The 18,354-nt window shown below is 44.5% G+C and overlaps 1 protein-coding gene across 19 annotated transcripts in view; it reads left to right on the top strand.

Moving 5' to 3' along the window:
* Positions 1 to 18,354, top strand: part of CAMK2B (calcium/calmodulin dependent protein kinase II beta) — a 107,707-nt gene that overhangs the window by 20,168 nt on the left and 69,185 nt on the right. Inside the window, exons 2-4 of one of the 19 annotated variants that reach the window (XM_033194030.1) lie at positions 13,569 to 13,680; positions 15,340 to 15,521; positions 17,661 to 17,790. The exons of 15 other annotated variants lie outside the window; for them this stretch is intronic. Coding sequence is in view for 3 of the 4 variants with exons in the window: in XM_033194017.1 (XP_033049908.1) it covers positions 15,496 to 15,521 (26 nt within the window). In the remaining variant the exon portion in view is untranslated. Of the gene's footprint in view, positions 1 to 13,568; positions 13,681 to 15,339; positions 15,522 to 17,660; positions 17,791 to 18,354 lie in introns of those variants that run through there. 3 more of the 19 variants (XM_033194017.1, XM_033194018.1, XM_033194019.1) reach the window with 3 other exon arrangements.

The following is an 18,354-nucleotide window of genomic DNA, read 5'->3' as shown; positions in this document are numbered from 1 at the left end:
CAGTCTGGAGTGCAGGGATGCATCATAACTCACTGTAACCTTCAACTCCTGGGCTCAAGCGATCCTCCCACCTTGGCCTCCCAAAGTGCTGGGATTATAGGCATGAGCCACTGTGCCTGGCTAGGGGAGAGGGGTCTGGTTTGATCCCACGTCCACATCCATGCTGTCATGGTCTCAGCAAAGCATTTGGTGCCTGTCCCTGCCTGTGACATGGGGAGCATAGCCCCATCTTTCACTGTGGCCTGAGAGCCCTGGAGGGAACCCTTGTACACTGAGAGGGCCATGTGTACGTGGGTGTTACAGTCAGGGTGTCTCCCGGGGTGGTGACAGCTCCAGGGGACGACTTTAGAGTCCCTGAAACACCTTTTCCTAATGTTGTTCAGGGTCTCTGGTCACGGTGAAGTTTTGAAATTTCACTCTATGGCAAATATATAGGCATTTTCCTTGTGATATATGCTTTTCTGCCTGTGGTTTTAAAAAGTCCTTCTCTATCCTGGTGTTTTAAAGATATATTTTTTTCTCTTTACAATGAAAAAGAAATTAATGGGCTTCACTTTTAGAGCAGTTTTACCTGTATGGAAAAACTGGATTGAAAGTATAGAGTTCACATATTCCCCTTCACCGTTCCCCACCCCTGTTGTTAACATCTGGCATTAGTTTGGCACACCTATTACAGTGATGGACCAATATTAATATATTATTAACTAAAGCCCATAGCTTACATTAGGGTTTGCTCTTGCTATTGTACGTTATATGGGCTTGGACGAATGTAGAATGACGTGTATCTGTCATTACAGTATCACACAGAGTAGTTTCACCTGCCCCAGAATTTCTCTGTACTCCACCTATTTGTCTCTCCCTCCACCCACCTCCTGCCAACCACTGGTCTTTTGACTGTCTTCGTTGTTCTGCCTTTTCCAGCATGTCATACAGTTGGACTCATACAGTATGTAGGCTTCTCAGACTGGCTGCTTTTGTTCAGCAATGGCCACTTACGTTTCCTCCTTAAGGGGGAGGAGGAAGCTGTCTTTGTGTAGCTTGATAGTAATATTTTTAGCTGAATAATATTCCATTGTCTGGATGTACCACAGTTTGTTCCTTTGCTTACTGAAGGACATTTTGGTTCCTTGCAAGTTTTCACAGTCATGAATAAAGGTGCAATAAACATCCATTTGCAGGTTTTTGTGTGGACATAAGTACGAAGAAGTGTGATTGCTGGAGTGTAAGGTAAAGAATATGTTTAGCTTTGTAAGAAACTACCAAACTCCCTTCCAAGGTGGGTGTATCATTTTGCGTTCCTACCAACAATGAATGAGAATTCCTGTTGCTCCACATTCTTACCATCATCTGGTGGTGTCAGAGTTCTGGATTTTGGCCATTCTAATGGGTGTATAGTGATAGCTCTTTGTTGTTTTATTTGCAATACCCTAATGACTTATAATATCGAGCATATTTTCATATGCTTATTTTCCATCTATATATCTTCTTTGGGGAGGTATCTGTTCAGATCTTTTGCCCATTTTTAAACTGATTGTTTCTGTATTGTTGAATCTTAAGGGTTCCTTGTATATTTTGAAAACCAGTCTTATCAGATAGGTGTTTCGTAGATATTTTCTCCAAGTCTGTGGTTGTTTCCCTTTTAATTCTCATAAGTGTCTTCCACAGAACAGAACTTTTTACTTTTAAGTCAAATTTATCATTTTTCTTTCATGAATTGTGCTTTTGGCATTGTGTCTAAGAAATCATCACCAAACCCAAAGTCATCCAGATTTTCTATGTTATTTTTTAGAAGTGTTAAAGTTTTGCATTTTATATTTAGGTCTATGACCCATTTTAAGTTAATTATTATGAAAGGTGTAAGATCCGTGTCTAGATTCATTTTTTTCATCTGAATATCCAGTTGTTCTGGCACCATTGTTGATAAGGCTATCCTTTCTCTATCTGGTATTCACAAACCTCAGACTTTGCTCTTCTCCTTCAATATAGTGTTGGTTATCATATTATGTATCTTTTGCCTCCCCATATAAACTTTAGAATCAGTTTGTTGATATATGCAAAATAACTTGCTGGTATTTGATTGTGAGTGCATTGAATGGGTAAATTAATTTGGGAAAAACTGACATTTGACAATATTTCATCTTCCTATTGATGAACATGGGCTGTTTCTGCATTTATTTAGTTCTTCTTTGACACTTTTCATCAGAGTTTTGTAAATGTCCTCATATAGATCTTGTACATCTTTTGTTAGATTTATACCTAAGTATTTCACTTTGGAGGATGAAATGTAAATGGTATTGTGTTTTAAAATTCCAATTCCAACCTTTCATTGCTGATATATGAGAAAGCAGATGACTTTTATACATTAACCTGGCATCCTGCAACCTTGCTATAATCCTTTATTAGTTCCAGGGGTTTTTTGTTGATTCTTTGGGGTTTTCTGTATAGACATATCATTTATGAACAAAGGCAGTTTTATTTCTTCCTTTCCAATAAGTGTATCTTTTATTTCCCTTTCTTGCCTCATTATGTTAGCTAGGACTTCCAGTAAGATGTTGAATAGCAGTGGTGAAAGGGAACATACTTGCTTTGTTCCTAATCTTACTGGAAAGTATCCAGTTTCTCACCATGAAGTATGGTGTAAACTGTAGGTCTTTTGTAGATTTTTTAAAAATCAAGTTTAGAAAGCTCCACTGTATTCCTAGTTTGCTGAGAGTTTTTAATCATGAAACAGTGTTGGATTTTTGTCAGATGCTTTTTTTGCATGTATTGATATAGTCGTGTGATTTTTCCTCTTTACCCTGTTGATGCATTGGATTATAGTAATTAATTTTTGAATACTGAATGAGACTTGCATACTTGGGATAAATCCTGCATGATCATGATATATAATTCTTTTTATACATTGTTGGATTCAATTTGGTAATATTTTGTTGAGAATTTTTGCATCTGTGTTCATGTGAAATTTTGGTCTGTATATTTCTTTTCTTTAAATAATGTCTTTGTCTGGTTTTAGTATTAGGGTAATGCTAATACTCATGGAATGAATTAGCAAGTATTCTTGCCGCTTCTATTTCCTAAAAGAGATTTTAGAAAATTGATATGATTTCTTCTTTACATGTTTGGTAGAATTCACCAATGAAACAATCCGGGCCTGGTGCTTTCTGTTCTGGAAAATTATTAATCACTCATTCAATTTATTTTAGAGATTCAATCCTATTTACATTATATTATCTATATCTCATTGTGTGAGTTTTAGAGGATTGTATCTTTCAAGGAGTTGGTTCATATGATCTAGGCTATCAAATTTTTCATAGTATTTCTTTTTTTTTTTTTTTTTTTGAGACGGAGTCTCGCTCTGTCACCAGGCTGGAGTGCAGTGGCCAGATCTCAGCTCACTGCAAGCTCCGCCTCCCGGGTTCATGCTATTCTCCTGCCTCAGCCTCCCGAGTAGCTGGGACTACAGGCGCTGCCACCTTGCCCAGCTAGTTTTTTGTATTTTTAGTAGAGACGGGGTTTCACCGTGTTAGCCAGGATGGTCTCGATCTCCTGACCTCGTGATCCGCCTGTCTCGGCCTCCCAAAGTGCTGGGATTACAGGCTTGAGCCACTGCGCCCGGCCCATAGTATTTCTTTATTAGTCTTTTAATATCCATGGGATCTGTGGTGGTGGCCCCACTTTTATTTCTGGTATTAGTAATTTGCCTCTTTTATCTTTTTTTCTTAGTTAACCTGATTAGCAGGTTTCCAATTTTATTGATCTTCTCAAATAACTAGCTTTTGACTTTGTTGATTTTCTGTATCAATTTCTTGTTTGCACAATTCATTGATTTGTGCTCTAGTTTTTATTCTTTTTTTCGCTTACTTTGGATTTAATTTGCTTTTCTTTTTCTAGTTTCTTAAGGTGGAAGCTTAAATTACTGATTTTAGATTTTTCTTTTCTTCTTTTCTTTTCTTTTTTTTTTTTTTTTGAAACGGAGTCTCGCTCTGTCACCAGGCTGGAATGCAGTGGTGCAATCTTGGCTCATTGCAACTTCCGACTTCCTGATTCAAGTGATTCTCATGCCTCAGTCTCCTAAGTAGCTGGGATTACAGGCATGCGCCACCACGCCCAGCTAGATTTTGTATTTTTAGTAGAGACATGGTTTCACCACGTTGGCCAGGCTGGTCTCGAACTCCTGACCTCAGGTCATCTGCCCGCCTCAGCCTCCCAAAGTGCTGGGATTACAGGTGTGAGCCACTGTGTCTGGCCTCTTCTTTACAAAATGTATGCACTTGATGCTATAAATTTTCCTCTAAAGATTACTTTTGGCCAGGTGCAATAGCTTACACCCATAATCTCAGTACTTTGGGAGGACAAGGTGGGAGTATCACCTGGTTCAAGACTGGCCTGGGAAACGTAGCAAAATCCTGTTTCTAAACAAACAAACAAACAAGCAAACAAACAAATCGCAGGGCATGGTGGTGTGTGCCTGTAGTCCTATCTACTCAGGAGGCTGAGGCGGGAGGATCATTTGAGCCTAGGAGTTCAAGACTGCAGTGGGCTATGATTGTGTCACTGCACTCCAGCCTGCATGACAGAGTGAGACCTTGTCCCTAAAAAATAAATAAATAATAAAGACTACCTTTGCTGCATTCTATAAATTTTGATAAGTTGTATTTTCATTTAGTTCAAACTATTTTAAAATTTCCCTTGACATTTTTTCTTTTGTCTGTGTCATTTAGAAATGTGGTGTTTCCATGTATTTTGGGCTTTTCCAGCTATCTTTCTGTTACTGATTTCTAATTTAATTCCGTTGCAGTCTGAGAGCATACTTTGTATGATTACTATTATTGTAAATGTATCAGGATGTGTTTATGGCCCGAAATGTGATCTGTCTTGGTGAATGTTCCATGTGAGCTTGAGAAGAAAATGTATTCTGCTGTTGTTGGATGAAGTAGTCTATAGATGTCCACTAGAGCCAGTTGATTGATGAAGCTGTTGAGTTCAATCATGTCCTTACTGATTTTCTGCCTGCTGGATCTGTCCATTTCTGATAGAGTTGTGTTGAAGTCACCAACAATGATAGTGGAATCATCTTTTTATCCTTACAGTTCCATCAGTTTTTGCCTCACATAGTTTGATGCTCTGTGTTAGGCACGCACATGTTTAGGACTGCATATCATCTTAGAAAATTGACCCCTTTATTATTATGTAATGCCCTTCTTTATTCCCAATGATTTTCCTTGTTGTAAAATCTGTTTTTTTTTTTTTTTTCTGATATCAATATAGTTACTCCTGGGTGGGTGCAGTGGCTCCCACGTGTAATCACAGCACTTTAGGAGGTCCAGGTGGGAGAATCACTTGAGCCCAGGAGTTCAAGACCAGCTTGGGCACCATAGCAACACCCTGTCTCTACTGTAGATAGCTGGCGTGGTGGCTTACACCTGTAATCCCAGCACCTTAAGAGGCTAAAGTGGGAGGAATGCTTGAATCTAGGAGTTTGAGACCAGTCTAGGGAGCATAGCAAGACCCCATCTCTACAAAAAATAAAAAAATTAGCCAGCCATGGTGGCACATGCCTGTAGTCCCATCCACTTGGGAGACTGAGGGAGGAGGATTTCTTGAGCCTGGAAGGTAGAGGCTACAGTGAGCCATGATTGTGACAGAGTGAGACCCTGTCTGAACAACTACACACACACACACATACACACACACATACACACACACACAAACACACATACACACATAAAGTTACTCCAGCTTTATTTTAATTATTGTTAGCATGCTACACCTTTCTCCATCCATTTACTTTTTAAAATTATGGTAAAACAAAATTATACATAATGTATAATTTACCATTAAAGAATCCATTCTATTTCCATGAAAGAAATAATCATGGCTAGCATTTATTGAGTATTTTACTATGCACCAGACTATGCATTGCTTTTGGCTTTTCCAAAAGCTCTAAGGGATACTATTATCATCTCCATTTACAGATGAGGAGTTTTCTCAGGATCACACAATAAATGGTAGAGTCCAGAAATGGACAAAGAATGGTCAATTGCAAATTATTGATCCTAAAACAATTGTTTTCTCTAATTCATGTAGACAGTTCACTTATATGTATTTTGATTTGGCTAATCAAAATTATTCTTTTTATTTATTTTTAATTTTTAAGTTGTGTCATATATACATAAAAATTTTACTATCTTAACCATTTCTAAGGATACAGTTCAGTGACATTAAGTATATTCACATTGTTGTGCTACCATCACCACAATCATTGTCCAGGATTTTTTCATCTTCCCCAACTGAAACTCTGTACCTACTAAAAACTGACTTCCCCTTCTCTCCTCACTCCAGCAACCACTGTTCTACTTTCTCTCTATGAATTTGCCTATTCTAGGTATCCCATATAAAGGGAATCATGTGGTATTTGTGTCTTTTGTGACTGGCTTATTTCACTTAGCGTAATGTCCTCAAGATATGTCTATGTTGTACACATGATTTCCTTCCTTTTCAAGGCTGAATAATATTCATCGTATATATAGACCACACTTTATTTATCCATTCTTCTGTCAATGGACATTTGAGTTGCTTCTACTTTTGACTATTGTGAATAATGCTGCTATGAATATTGTATACAAGTATCTGTTTGAGTCCCTGCTTTACATTTTTTTTGGATCCACCTTGGAGTGGAATTGCTGGATCATATGGTAATTCTATGTTTAACTTTCTGAGGAGCTGCCAAACTGTTTTTCACAGTGGCTGCAACATTTTACATTCCCACCAGCAATGCACAAGGGTTCCAAGTCCTCTACACCCTCACCAACACTTGTTATTTTCAGGCTTTTCTTAATTAAAAAAAAATTTATAATAGTCATCTTAATGGATGTGAAGTGGTATCTCATTACGGTTTTGATTTGATTTCTCTCATGGCTAGTGATGTTGAACATATTTTCAACATCTCTTATTTGCCATTTGCATATCTTCTTTGGAGAAATGTCTATTCAAGTTCTTTGCTCATTTTTTGAATTGGCTTGTTTGTTTCTTTGTTATTGACGTTTAGGAGTTCTCCTATATTTATCCGACGTCAGATAGATGAGTTGCAAATATTTTATCCAATTCTGTGGGTTGTCTTTGCACTCTCTTGATAGTGTCCTTTGATGCACAAAAATTTTGTATTTTGGTGAAGTCCAATTAATTTTTTCTTTTGTTGCCTGCACTTCTGATGTCATATCCGAGAAATCATTGCCAAATCCAATGTTATGACGATTTCCACCTTTTCTTCTAAGTGTTTTATAATTTTAGCCTTAAATTTAGGTCTTTGATTCATTTTCAGTTACTGTTTGTATATTGTATAAGATAAGGATCCAACTTCATTGTTTTGCATGTGAGTATCCCAGTTTCCTCATCACCACTTGTTGAAAAGACTGTCCTTTCTCCATGGAATAACCAATATATTGGTATGTTGAAAATCAATATATTGGAGAATTTATTTCTGGGCACTCTATTTTATTCCATTGGTCTCTGTGTCTGTCCTTATGCCAGTGTCAGACCATTTTGATTATTATAGTTTTGTATTCAGGTTGGGTTTTTTGTTTTGTTTTGTTTTTGAGATGGAGTCTTACTGTCACCTAGGCTGGAATGCAGTGGCATGATCTCAGCTCACTTCAATCTCCACCTTCTGGGTTCAAGTGATTCTCCTGCCTCAGCCTCCCAAGTAGCTGGGATTAAAGGTGTGCACCATCGTGCCCGGCTAATTTTTGTATTTTTAATAGAGAACAGGGTTTGGCCGTGTTGGCCAGGCTGGTCTTGAACTCCTGACCTCAAGTGACCCACCCTCCTCGGCCTCCCAAAGTACTGGGATTACAGGCATGAGGCACTGCATCCGGCCAGTTTTATATTAAGTTTCGAAATCAGGAAATGTGAGTCCCCCAACTTTGTTTTTCTTTTTCAAGATTATTTTGACCATTTTTTTTGTCCCTGGAGATTCCATATCAATTTTAAGATGGTTTTTTTTTTTTTCCCTGCAAAAAAGTCATTGGAATTTTTATAGGGATTTCACTTGAATCTGTAGATATAACTTTGAGTAGTATCTATGCCTTTACTCTTCACTTATTTGTGTCTTCATATTTAAATAGGTTTCTTGTAGATGACATATAGTTTGGTCTTGTTTTTTGATCCAATAAGACAATCTCTGTCTTTTAATTTGCATATATAGACCCATTGACATTTAAAGTGATTATTGATATAGTTGGATTGATAGCTACCACATTTGTTTCTGTTTATTATTTTTCCTTCTTTTCTTTGTTTCTTTTTTTGTCTTCTACTCTTTTTCTGCTTTCTGTGGTTTAATTGAGCATTTTATATGATTCCATTTTCTCTCCTCTCTTGCTTCTCTTAGCATTCCTCCTCTTCCTCCTCCTCCTGCTCCTCCTCCTCCTCCTTCTCCTTCTCCTCCTCCTCCTCTTTCTCCTTCTCCTCCTCCTCCTCCTACTCTCCTTCTTCTTCTTTTCCCTCTCTTCCTTTTTCTCTTCTATGGTTGTCCTAGAGTTTGCAATATAGCTATATACCTCTACAACTAACCCAAGTCCACTGTCAAATAACACTATACCATTTCACAGGTAGTGAAGTAATGCAAATACCTTGTAGGTTATAGCAGAGTATTTCTAATTCCTCTCTCCTATCCCTGATAATGTTGCTTTCTTTCACTTATCCATAAATGATAATTACCAAATACACTGTTGGTATCATTATTTTGAACAAATTGGTATCTATCAGATCAATGAATAATTAGAAAAAAGATTTCATATTACCTTCACTTATTTCTTCTCTAAGTCTCTTCCTTTCTTTATGTAGATTCAAGTTTCTGAGCTATGTCATTTTCCTTCTTTCTGAATAATTTCTTTTAACATTTCTTACAAGGCAGGTATACTGGTGACCAATTGCCTCAATTTTTGTTTGAGAACATCTTTGTTTCTCCTTTATTTTTGATGGATAATTTCTCTGGATACAGAGTTCTAGGTTGGTGGTTCATTTCTTTCAACACTTTAGATATTTTACTCCACTCTCTTCTTGTGAGCTTGAGAAGTCTGATGTAATGCTTCTTTGCCCCTTGACAAGGTAAGGCGTTTTTTGCTTCTGGGTTATTTCAAGATTTTCTCTTTGATTTTCTGCAGTTTGATGTGATACAACCAGATGTACACTTTGGGGTATATCTTCTGCTAGGAATACTCTGAGCATCCTGGATTTGTGGTTTGGTGCCTGGCTTCAATTTTGGAAAGCCTCAGTCAACATTACTTCAAATATTTATTCTGCTTTTCCCCTTTCTTCTCCTTCTGATATTTCCATTGCATGCATTTATATCTTTTGTAATTTTTCCATAGTTCTTGGATTATTTTGTTTTATCTTTTTCATTCTGTTTTTGTCTTTGCATTTTAGTTTTAGAAGTTCCTATTGATATGTTTTCAAACTCACTGATTGGTTCTTTAGCTGTGTCTAGTCTGCATCAAAGAATTCTTTATTTCTGTTACAGCATTTTTGATTTCTAGCATTTTAACTTCCATCTCTTTACTTATATCACCCACCTGTTCTTGTATGTTGCCCACTTCTCCCATTAGAGCCTTTAGCATGGGAATTACAGTTGTTTTAAGTTTCTGGTTTGATAGTTCCCAAAAGCTTTGGTTCTGGTGCATGCTCTGTATCTTCAGACTATTTTTTCTGCCTTTTTATATGCCTTGTAGTTTTTTATTGAAAGCTGGACATGATGTACTGGGTAAAAGGGATGTGGTGAACAGGCCTTCAGTAATGTGACAGCAGGATGTTGGGGGAAAGGAAGCATTCTGTACTCTTATAATTAGGCCTCAGTATTTTAGTCAGCCTGTGCCTGCCCCTGTGCTGTGACCTTCACAAGTGCTTCTCAGTCTCTCCCTTCCACTGGCGTATGTACTACAGGGTGGCTGGAGGGGGCTGGAGTTAGGTATTTCCCTTCCCCAAGGTAGGTTTGGCTCTGATAAAGCCCCAGCAGGCTGGGCTGTAGTAAGATCATTTCTCCTGAGGGCAGGCTTTGTTAAGAAGAACAGAACGCTCTGGCATATTTCAAAATGAATACTTTTCTCCTCCCCCTGCCAGAAGCCCTGGGGAGTTTTCCTGCAGTCTTTGCTGTGAGAACCTGGTAGGGCTCCTGGAGGTAGAACTTACAAAAGTGTGGGTGTGCCCTGCTAAGACTGCGCACCCTGGAATTCTCAGGCTTGTCCACACTGAGCATTTAGCAATTCGGCAATTACAGTTTAGGTTTTCCTGCCCCAGTACTGGTTCCATGGAGGTTTTTGCTCTGGTAAGTTGTGATTCTCCACACTTGATTTTAAAGAAAGGCTGAGAAGTGATGGTAAGTTGTAATTCTCTCTATCTGCCAATTTTGGAGGCAGCAGTTTTCCTGCAACCTCAGTTCTCTGATGGATCTAAGAAGAGTTGTTGATTTTCAGTTTGTTTAGCTTTTTGTCTGTAAGAACGGGAGTAATGACTTCCAAGCTTCTCACATGCTAGACCAATGTTTTAAGCTTTGCTTTTTACATTTTTTAGGGGTTTGTTGTTGTTGTTGTTGTTTGTTTGTTTACATTTAGGTATTTAAAAAAATCTACCCAGAAGTTATTTTTCAGTGTCATTTGAGGTAGACACCTGTTATTCTAACACATCAACCCTGTGTAATATGTATCATCAAACCCATTTTGCAGACCAGCACTAAGTTATAAGTCCAGAATTCACCCCAGGTCTTCCTGATTCAAACCTCCCATCTTTCTAATCTCCCCTTGGCTTTTCTGAGTCCAGAATTGTGGGCCCTGATTGTCTTCCCTTGACTTTCCGCATCCCAGGTGGGACAGAAAGTGCAGCGCCTGCTGGGAAGGATACACCATCAGCATCTGCCAATCTCCATCTGTATCTGACTCTGCTGTTCCCTGGGACCTAGCTGACCTTTTGTTGGGAGGGCTGGGTGCACTGCCGTAGTGTCCTGGGAGGGTCCTGTTTGGTCTTAGAGAGGCCAGCACCCTCATAGAATTGTCATACAAACATACACCAGCCTATATATGGCCAAGCCATGGGCAGGGTACCAAGGTGGTGAGGGTGCTGGCCTGGGTGCACTTGGGGAGATGAGGAGCAGAGGGCCAGGAGATGACACTTATACAAATCAGGAGGGACTGATCCAGGGCCAGGAGGTAGCCTGTTGACTCATAGATCTTTCTAAATTACACATAGAGATCTCATGATGTGCATCCGTGGTCCCCTTCTGGTGCTCAGTGCAGACATTGCCAATCAATCCCAGGGCACATGCAGCCAAGCCCCAGCGTTCCCACCATCCCTGGGCAAGCACTGCCCAGTGCCTTCTGCATGCCTGTCCTGGGCTGGTCGCCGGGACAGAGAGGGAGCAATCAGTGCCTGAGGACTAACTGTCTGTTCCATAGCCCTTTTGCTACCTGGGCATGCCGCATCTCAGGCCACCCATCACATCAGCAGCATGCATCCCAGGATGCCTGTGCCCTTGTCCTGCCTTTTGTTGCACTCCTTCCGTTGGCCCTGTGATACACAGACAGGGGCGTCTGATGTGGTCCCTTGGTGTTGGGGACTTTGGTGAGAGCAGGAGGACCCGAGAAGAGAGGCAGAGACTGGGTGTTTCCTTCCTTGGAGAGGGGTCAGCCAGGCGTGCGGGGTGCTGGGTGGGAAGAGGGAGAATTAGCTTTCTGGGGATGTGTGGAGCCTTGAGAACCAGTCGGACCTCACCCGACCGCAGATTGCTGCCCACTGCCTTGCTGTCATTGGCTTTCTTGCCTTGAGCTCTCCAGGATGACCCAGAGAGTCCTGGCTGTAGCAGATCCTGGCAGTGGGTCTGGGCAGTATGAGATGTGAGGCCCCTGAGGCCGAAATTGAAGACAGTGTCACAGAAACAAGTCAAAAATCACACTGTTCTCCTATCCTATACAGCCGGGTACCGTCAGGCCGCAGACCAGTACTTGGACCAGTACACGGACCAGGAACTGGGCTGCACAGCAGGAGATGTGCCGTGGGCAAGCCAGCATCACAGCCTGAGATCCGCCTCCTGTCAGATCGGCGGCGGTGTTAGATTCTCATAGGAGCATGAACCCTATTGTGAACTGCGCAAGCGAGGGATCTAGGTCGCGCGCTCCTTAAAAGAATCTAACTAATGCCTGATGATGTGAGGTGGAACGGTTTCATTCTATTCAAACTATTTTCCCCTAGCCCCCACCCTAGTCTGTGGGAAAATTGCCTTCCATAAAACCAGTCCCTGGTGCCAGAAAGGCTGGGGACCAGTGCTCTACAGGATTGTCAACATACGGGAGGAAAACCTGTACAGACTCGATCTGGCTGTCTGGAAGTGACGACGACCACGTTGACCCATGTGAAAATGTGGAAGCGCTCCCATGCATCACCATTCACCTGTGGACCTCACCAGGGCATATGGGGGATTTTATCATGAGCTTATTTGGTTAAGAAATGGCCTGTGCTCTGCTCATAGCATTGTCAAAAATGTGAAGAAAATGGTGGCTCTGAATATACTTTCCTGGCTTGACCAGATGATGAGCCGGCATTCAGTATCTGGGAGGAAATTTGGCAGAACGGTGACCAGGGACCTGGCAGGTTTGAGACTCTGAAGCACCGAAGCGAGTGGCTTCCTGCACAGGTGGGTGGGAAGGGCCCAGCCCCTGAGAGAGGGACTCTGATGGAAGGGGCGCCTGGTCCCCAGGAGGCCAAGAGGGGCAGCCACACCACTCTGCTGAGAGGGGCAGAGAGCAGAGAGTTCTGCTGGGGTTTTCTCGTTCTGAGATGCACCCACAAAGACCCCAGGGCAGGGGCTGCTGCTGTGGGATGGAGCCGTCAAGTTTGGGTGTTCCTTGGATGAGCCTGTGGACATCAGGTGGATGGACAGGAGAGGTTTCTGCCTGGCTCTTGCCATGTGTTTCTTTGTTAATGTGTTCATTTCATCAGAAGTATCTGTTGTGGCTTCAGTGGATCACACAGGGTTTCAGAAACGGGCCAGTGTTGAGTCCTAAGAATAGAAGTTCCTTCTCCTTCCACTCCTGGCCCTCCAGAGCCTTTTTGAATAAAGATTTCTGTGGTCAAATAGGTTAAGAAAAGGATGAACCTCATACCCCCTTCTTGGAGATTCACAGTACGGATGATCCCATTAAAGGCCCTGAGAAGTCCTGCAGTTAAAGAAGGGAAGGAAGGAAGCACTGTCTAACCTATTGGTTCCCAAACTCCTTTTCTCACAGAACCCCTTTTACACCTAGCATCTGTTAATGTCCTATGAAGCTTATGTTTGAGGGGTGTGATTTGGGAAGTGTTTGCCTGCTGTAGCTGCACACAGTGGCAGATTCCACAAGGCAGACCTGGGCTCAGCTTGCATCCTGGACTGAACTGCATCCCCTAGAATTCATGTATGTGGAAGCCCAGTCCTCAAAATGTGACTGTATTTGGAAATGGGATAGTAGCAGATGTAATTAGTCGAGTTAGGATGAGGTCATATTGGAGATATGACTGGCATTCTTATAAACGGGTGTTCTTGGACACAGAGACACACGCAGAGAGAATACCATGTAACTGTGAAGGCAGAGACTGGGGTGACGCATCTAGAAGCCAACTAGCACCAAGAACTGCAGGCAGCACCAGAATCCAAGGAGATAAGTAAGGAACAGATTCTCCCCCCAGCCCTAGGAAGGAACCAGCCCTAATCTCTGCCTTCTGGCCACCAGAACTGTAAGAAAATATATATCTGTTGTTTAAACCGCTTGGTTGGTGGTACTTTGTTGCAGCAGCCCGAGCAGACTCATAAAGCATGGATAAGTTAGGACTTGAGCTCTCGTTGGGCTCCGAAGCTGGTGTTGGGGAGCCCTTGGGCCAAAGCAGGAAAGAGCTTTGGGAACTCTCTCTGGGGCTGTATGAGCTACCCAGATTCCAAGTTTGGAAGAATGGTTTTCCATTGCTGCTGACGTGAATTGTGCTTTTGGAAGTGAACGCTACTGAAATAACTGAAACAGTCATGGCAGGCCATTTGTGAGAAGGGAAGTTAGAGACCTCCTAAACGCTTGCTAATTGAGGAAGCACCCAGCTATCAGTGGTGTGTCAACTTGAGGGAATGTTGTTTCCTATAAGTGAGTATGTGATCTCAGTCAAGATGTGGGACTCGTGTGTGAAGTCATGTTAAATACAAAAGTCAAATACAAAATAGGAACTCCCGTGCTGATAAGGCACGTGCTTGGGTGCCGGCCCAGGCCACAGCGAGTTTGGGTCTCACAAGCAGAAATGAGTGTGTCCAGCTGCTTGTCTCCAGTAGGGTCACCTCAGACCTAGTTTCTAGAACCCAGGATGCCTGGGCCCTGAGCAGAGCGGACAACACAGCCCGGGGGGCTCGGATTGCACCTGCCTGGGGAACGTCCTGCCAGTTGCAGGGAGGAATGCCCACCCCCCTCCCTGTGGGCTGTTGCTCTGGGCCTGGGGACTCCAGCTCCTGCCTGGCGGGGCACATGCTTGTCCGAAACTCCTCAAGGAGCCCAAACACTGTCCTCCCTTGCCCAAACCCTAGGGCCAGAGAGGCTGGGGATGGGTAAATACCGTGCAGGCATCCACAGGACGGTACCCACGAGCAAAGAAGTATGCAGCTGTCAGATCACGCTGTTGAGGCTTCATTAACAGTGCGGGGGACATAGTGAGGGGACAAAGTGGAAAGTGGCAGCAAGAGCCCCCTAACTGTGTAAGAAGACACCTCCCCATGGTGCAGAGCTGCACACTTGCACACATACAAACATCGGTGGGGCCCTACTGACCGTGTTGTGGGTTATGGAGGCGACGTCAACGCGTTCTGTAGACCCTCTTGTTTACTCCATAGCAAACATCATAAACGTAACAATAATACAAACATACATTCCATCTACTGTGAACGTGAGTTATGTTTTTGTATTGTCATAAGCAGAAAAATACACAAAAGAAAAATCCCACAACAACCTCAGCGCTCTGTTCCATATAAAAGTTACTGTTTCCACCAAATTGCTTAGGTCAAGATGAGAATATAAAAGGACCTCCCCCTCTGGCACTCCCAAGAGCTCATTTTAATCAAAGGTAGGAACTGTGTTTTTAAGCCAACACACAAATAAATACCAATTTGATTTAGTTTCACCCATACAAGGAAAACACGAAGGTCCGCGTGAGGTCAGTGGACTTGTGCCTTCTGGGTGTCTCCCGCCCCTAGCCCAGGCCTCCTCATGGAGCCCACCTGGGGCCAGCCAGGCAAGAAAGGACGTAGGTGGCCTGAGGCTGGTTTCAGAACAACCATTTATTAATTTACAGCAGGAAATAAAGCTGTCGGCCTGAGAGTGCTTCTGTGGCTGGCCCAGACTCTTCCAGAAGGACCTGCTCTGGAGGACCTGCGGGGGGAGGGAGCTGTGCTTGTTACTACGGAGACAGTGCCTGGCCCGCGTGGGGAGCATCACACGCAAAACCTGGATGGGAAATTTCGATTTACAAAACAGGTCAGCCAGACTTGGATCTTTTGCTTTTACTCAAGGCTCCTTAGCTTCTTCTAAAATTCTAAAATTTAAGAACTTCCTGGGATTGCGTGTGGCCTTGCTGTAGATCAAAGGGGTCCCATGGCCCTTGGCTGTCACTGTTGTTGGGAATCCGAGAGGCATTTCCAGTCCATTCTACAACGTCTGAGTGAGGAGAGTGCACGCGTGTGTGTGCACACGCCTGTGAACTGCAGCCAACCTGCGGGGCTCAGGGTTGAGGCAGGCAGCCCTGGCTCGGGTGGCACAGGCCCCAGTGCTCGGGGAGGAAAGTGGACGCTGTGGACATGGGCTGCGGGAGGCAGAGAGAGGAACAGGGAGAGAAGCTGCTGCCTCCGAAATTTCCTCTAAGGGAACAGAATCCAAGTGTTGAGTGGGCTAACGCGGAGGCCGCTTTGATCCTGTGTGGCCCAGCGCTGCCCTGCGGGAGCTCAGCAGCCTGTCGTGGGGATCTCATGCACGAGGCAGCCTCAAGAGCCCGGGTCCCCGCCCATGCCATCCTGAGAGCAGAATCACACTGCCAGCTCTTTCTGGATGCCGGATACTGTGTTGTGGCTGGCACATGTGTCACCTCATTCTGTGTAGGGGGACAATCACTGCTGTATTACTGATGGAAGTCACCAGCCCTTGTGAGGTGGCTGGGGAGGGCGCCTGAGCAAGATCTGCGTGACCACACGGGATAGGCGGTGGGGACCCAGGGTCCAACCTTCCCTCCCTGGTGTCATTACCAAGTTTCTTAACTGGCACCCCAAGAGCTGGTAATCATGGTAACCCCCACTCTTCACCAGTGAAGGTGAGGCATGAGAGGGCCCTAGAGGGGCTGTTGTGTGGTCCTGCTGGGGGCAAGGCGAGTGAGACCCAGCACCTTCCTGCTCTCTGGGCCCTCACACGAACTCCAGCCATGCTGCTCAGGGACACACCTCCTCCCAGCTCGCCGGGGAGAGGCGTAGGAAGCTGGGGAGGGCCGCAGTGCGACCAGCTCCTAGTGGAGAGCAGGGCAGGCCACAGAGCCACCTGCAGTGGGGAGCTCCGTGGAGGTTGGTGGGAGCCATGGATAGTCAGCAACAGGTGGCCGGTTTCAAGTGGGGACTGGAGGGAAGAGGCAGGCATGGGGGTGGGGGGACAGCTCAGAGTTGGGAAAGCCAGGGCCTGGACCAGCAGTCTGTTGTGGAGCCAGAGAAGCCATAGACTGGATGTGAGGAGGAGACAGAGGCGGATGGGGCATCCTGCAGACAATGATGCTTCCTGCCACCTCTGCCCATGAAGCCCCGGGAGCCCACAGGATGCCCGTGAAACACCGACTGTCCTGGGTGGCTGCAATCAGGGCAGCTACACTCAGCACCTCTCCTCGCAGGTGGCCTTCACCCTATTATCGCGTGAGGAGGCTGAACTCCCCTGCAATAAAGGAGGTGCCCGAGCAGGTGCAGTCATAGAAACAGGCCACGTAGTTCTGGGGCTCCATTCTCACCATTCTTCCCCTTCTCTTTCAGGACAGGTTACCCTGGTACTGTTGATCCCACTGTAAATGAGACAGCGTTCAGAGCCTTCCACAAAGCAAGGACTCAAAGAGTATTTTTTTTTTGTTTTAATTAGCTTTATTTGATTTTAAAAGCACCATAATATGCTAGGTGCCTGGGGGCCTCATGATCTGAATAGGTTATTCAAAATTGCTTTCAGCCTGGCTCAGTAGCATTCGTCCCACGCAGGCCATCATGCAGGCAACCTTGATGTTCAGATGCAGTTCGCAGCCCACAGGAACATCGACCTGGGATCCCATAGGAGCACCTCTTCCAGCTACTTCCTGCCTTTGCCCCAACCCACTGTGCCCTTGCAGCTGCCTGGGGTGGGCCACACCCCAGGGGCAGGCGTGTGGTCAGTCTGTGCACCTGCAGTGCCATCCAAGGTGTTCTTTGCTGAGCCTGAGGACCATGCTGCCACCTGCTAGGCCCGCCCGTGCTTCTGAACAAGAAGATGGGGTTTCGAGCCTGTCTGTGCACTGGTGGGGAGGTAGGGAGCCTAAGCTCCAGGCCTTATTTACTTGGGGTACCCCCTGGCTCTGACCAGGGCCTCATGGCCTCATTGTAGCACAGACCCATCTACCCACAGGCCCTGGAAACCTTGGTGGGTCTCCCCTCCTGCTGGGACACTCTAGGGGCGGCTCTTCCTGTACTGCTGGGCTGGACAAGCCCTGAGGCCCAGCAGCTCCACGCTCCACAGCCCACTGTATTGCTTGCAGGTCAGTTCTTGCTCCTATATCACAGCCTAGGCACTGTGCCTGATACCTAGGTCCAGAGTATAGGGCATTCTGCCCATAGAGAGCCACTGGAAGGGGGAGTGACAAAAATGAACAGGTAAATAATTAAGTAAACCAACCTAAGGAACATGCGAGGTGCAATATCTAAAGACCAAGCTGACTTTCTGTGCGAGCTGGGAAAGGGGGCAGCTGTTTGCATTGGATCTTGAAGGACACATAGGAGTTTGCCCTTGGTAGCAGGGACAGGCTTACGATGCAGATCTAGGCTCTTTGTCAGTGTTGTCTCTCAATGTTTATAAACTCTGGCGGGCAAGCACTGGGTCGCAAGGGAGGATGGTGATGGTGCTGGCTTCTTTGCTCTGGGGGAAGCCAGAGATGTTGGGGCCCCAGCCGTGGCCTGCATGGCTCATGCTAAACGTGTTTGTGGCCGCTTCTCAAGAGGGCTGACACTTCCAAGGGGGCTTCCTGTGACAGAATGCTGTCTGGCAAGTGGCAGAACCACCAGGAAGGGGAGGAGGCAGAGGTGGGTCTGCAGCTGCCAGCCCA

The sequence above is a fragment of the Trachypithecus francoisi genome, unplaced genomic scaffold (genome assembly GCF_009764315.1).
Source record: "Trachypithecus francoisi isolate TF-2019V2 unplaced genomic scaffold, Tfra_2.0 Lachesis_group4, whole genome shotgun sequence".
NCBI classification, from domain to species: Eukaryota; Metazoa; Chordata; class Mammalia; order Primates; family Cercopithecidae; genus Trachypithecus; species Trachypithecus francoisi.
This window is presented reverse-complemented; position numbering and strand designations above follow the sequence as displayed.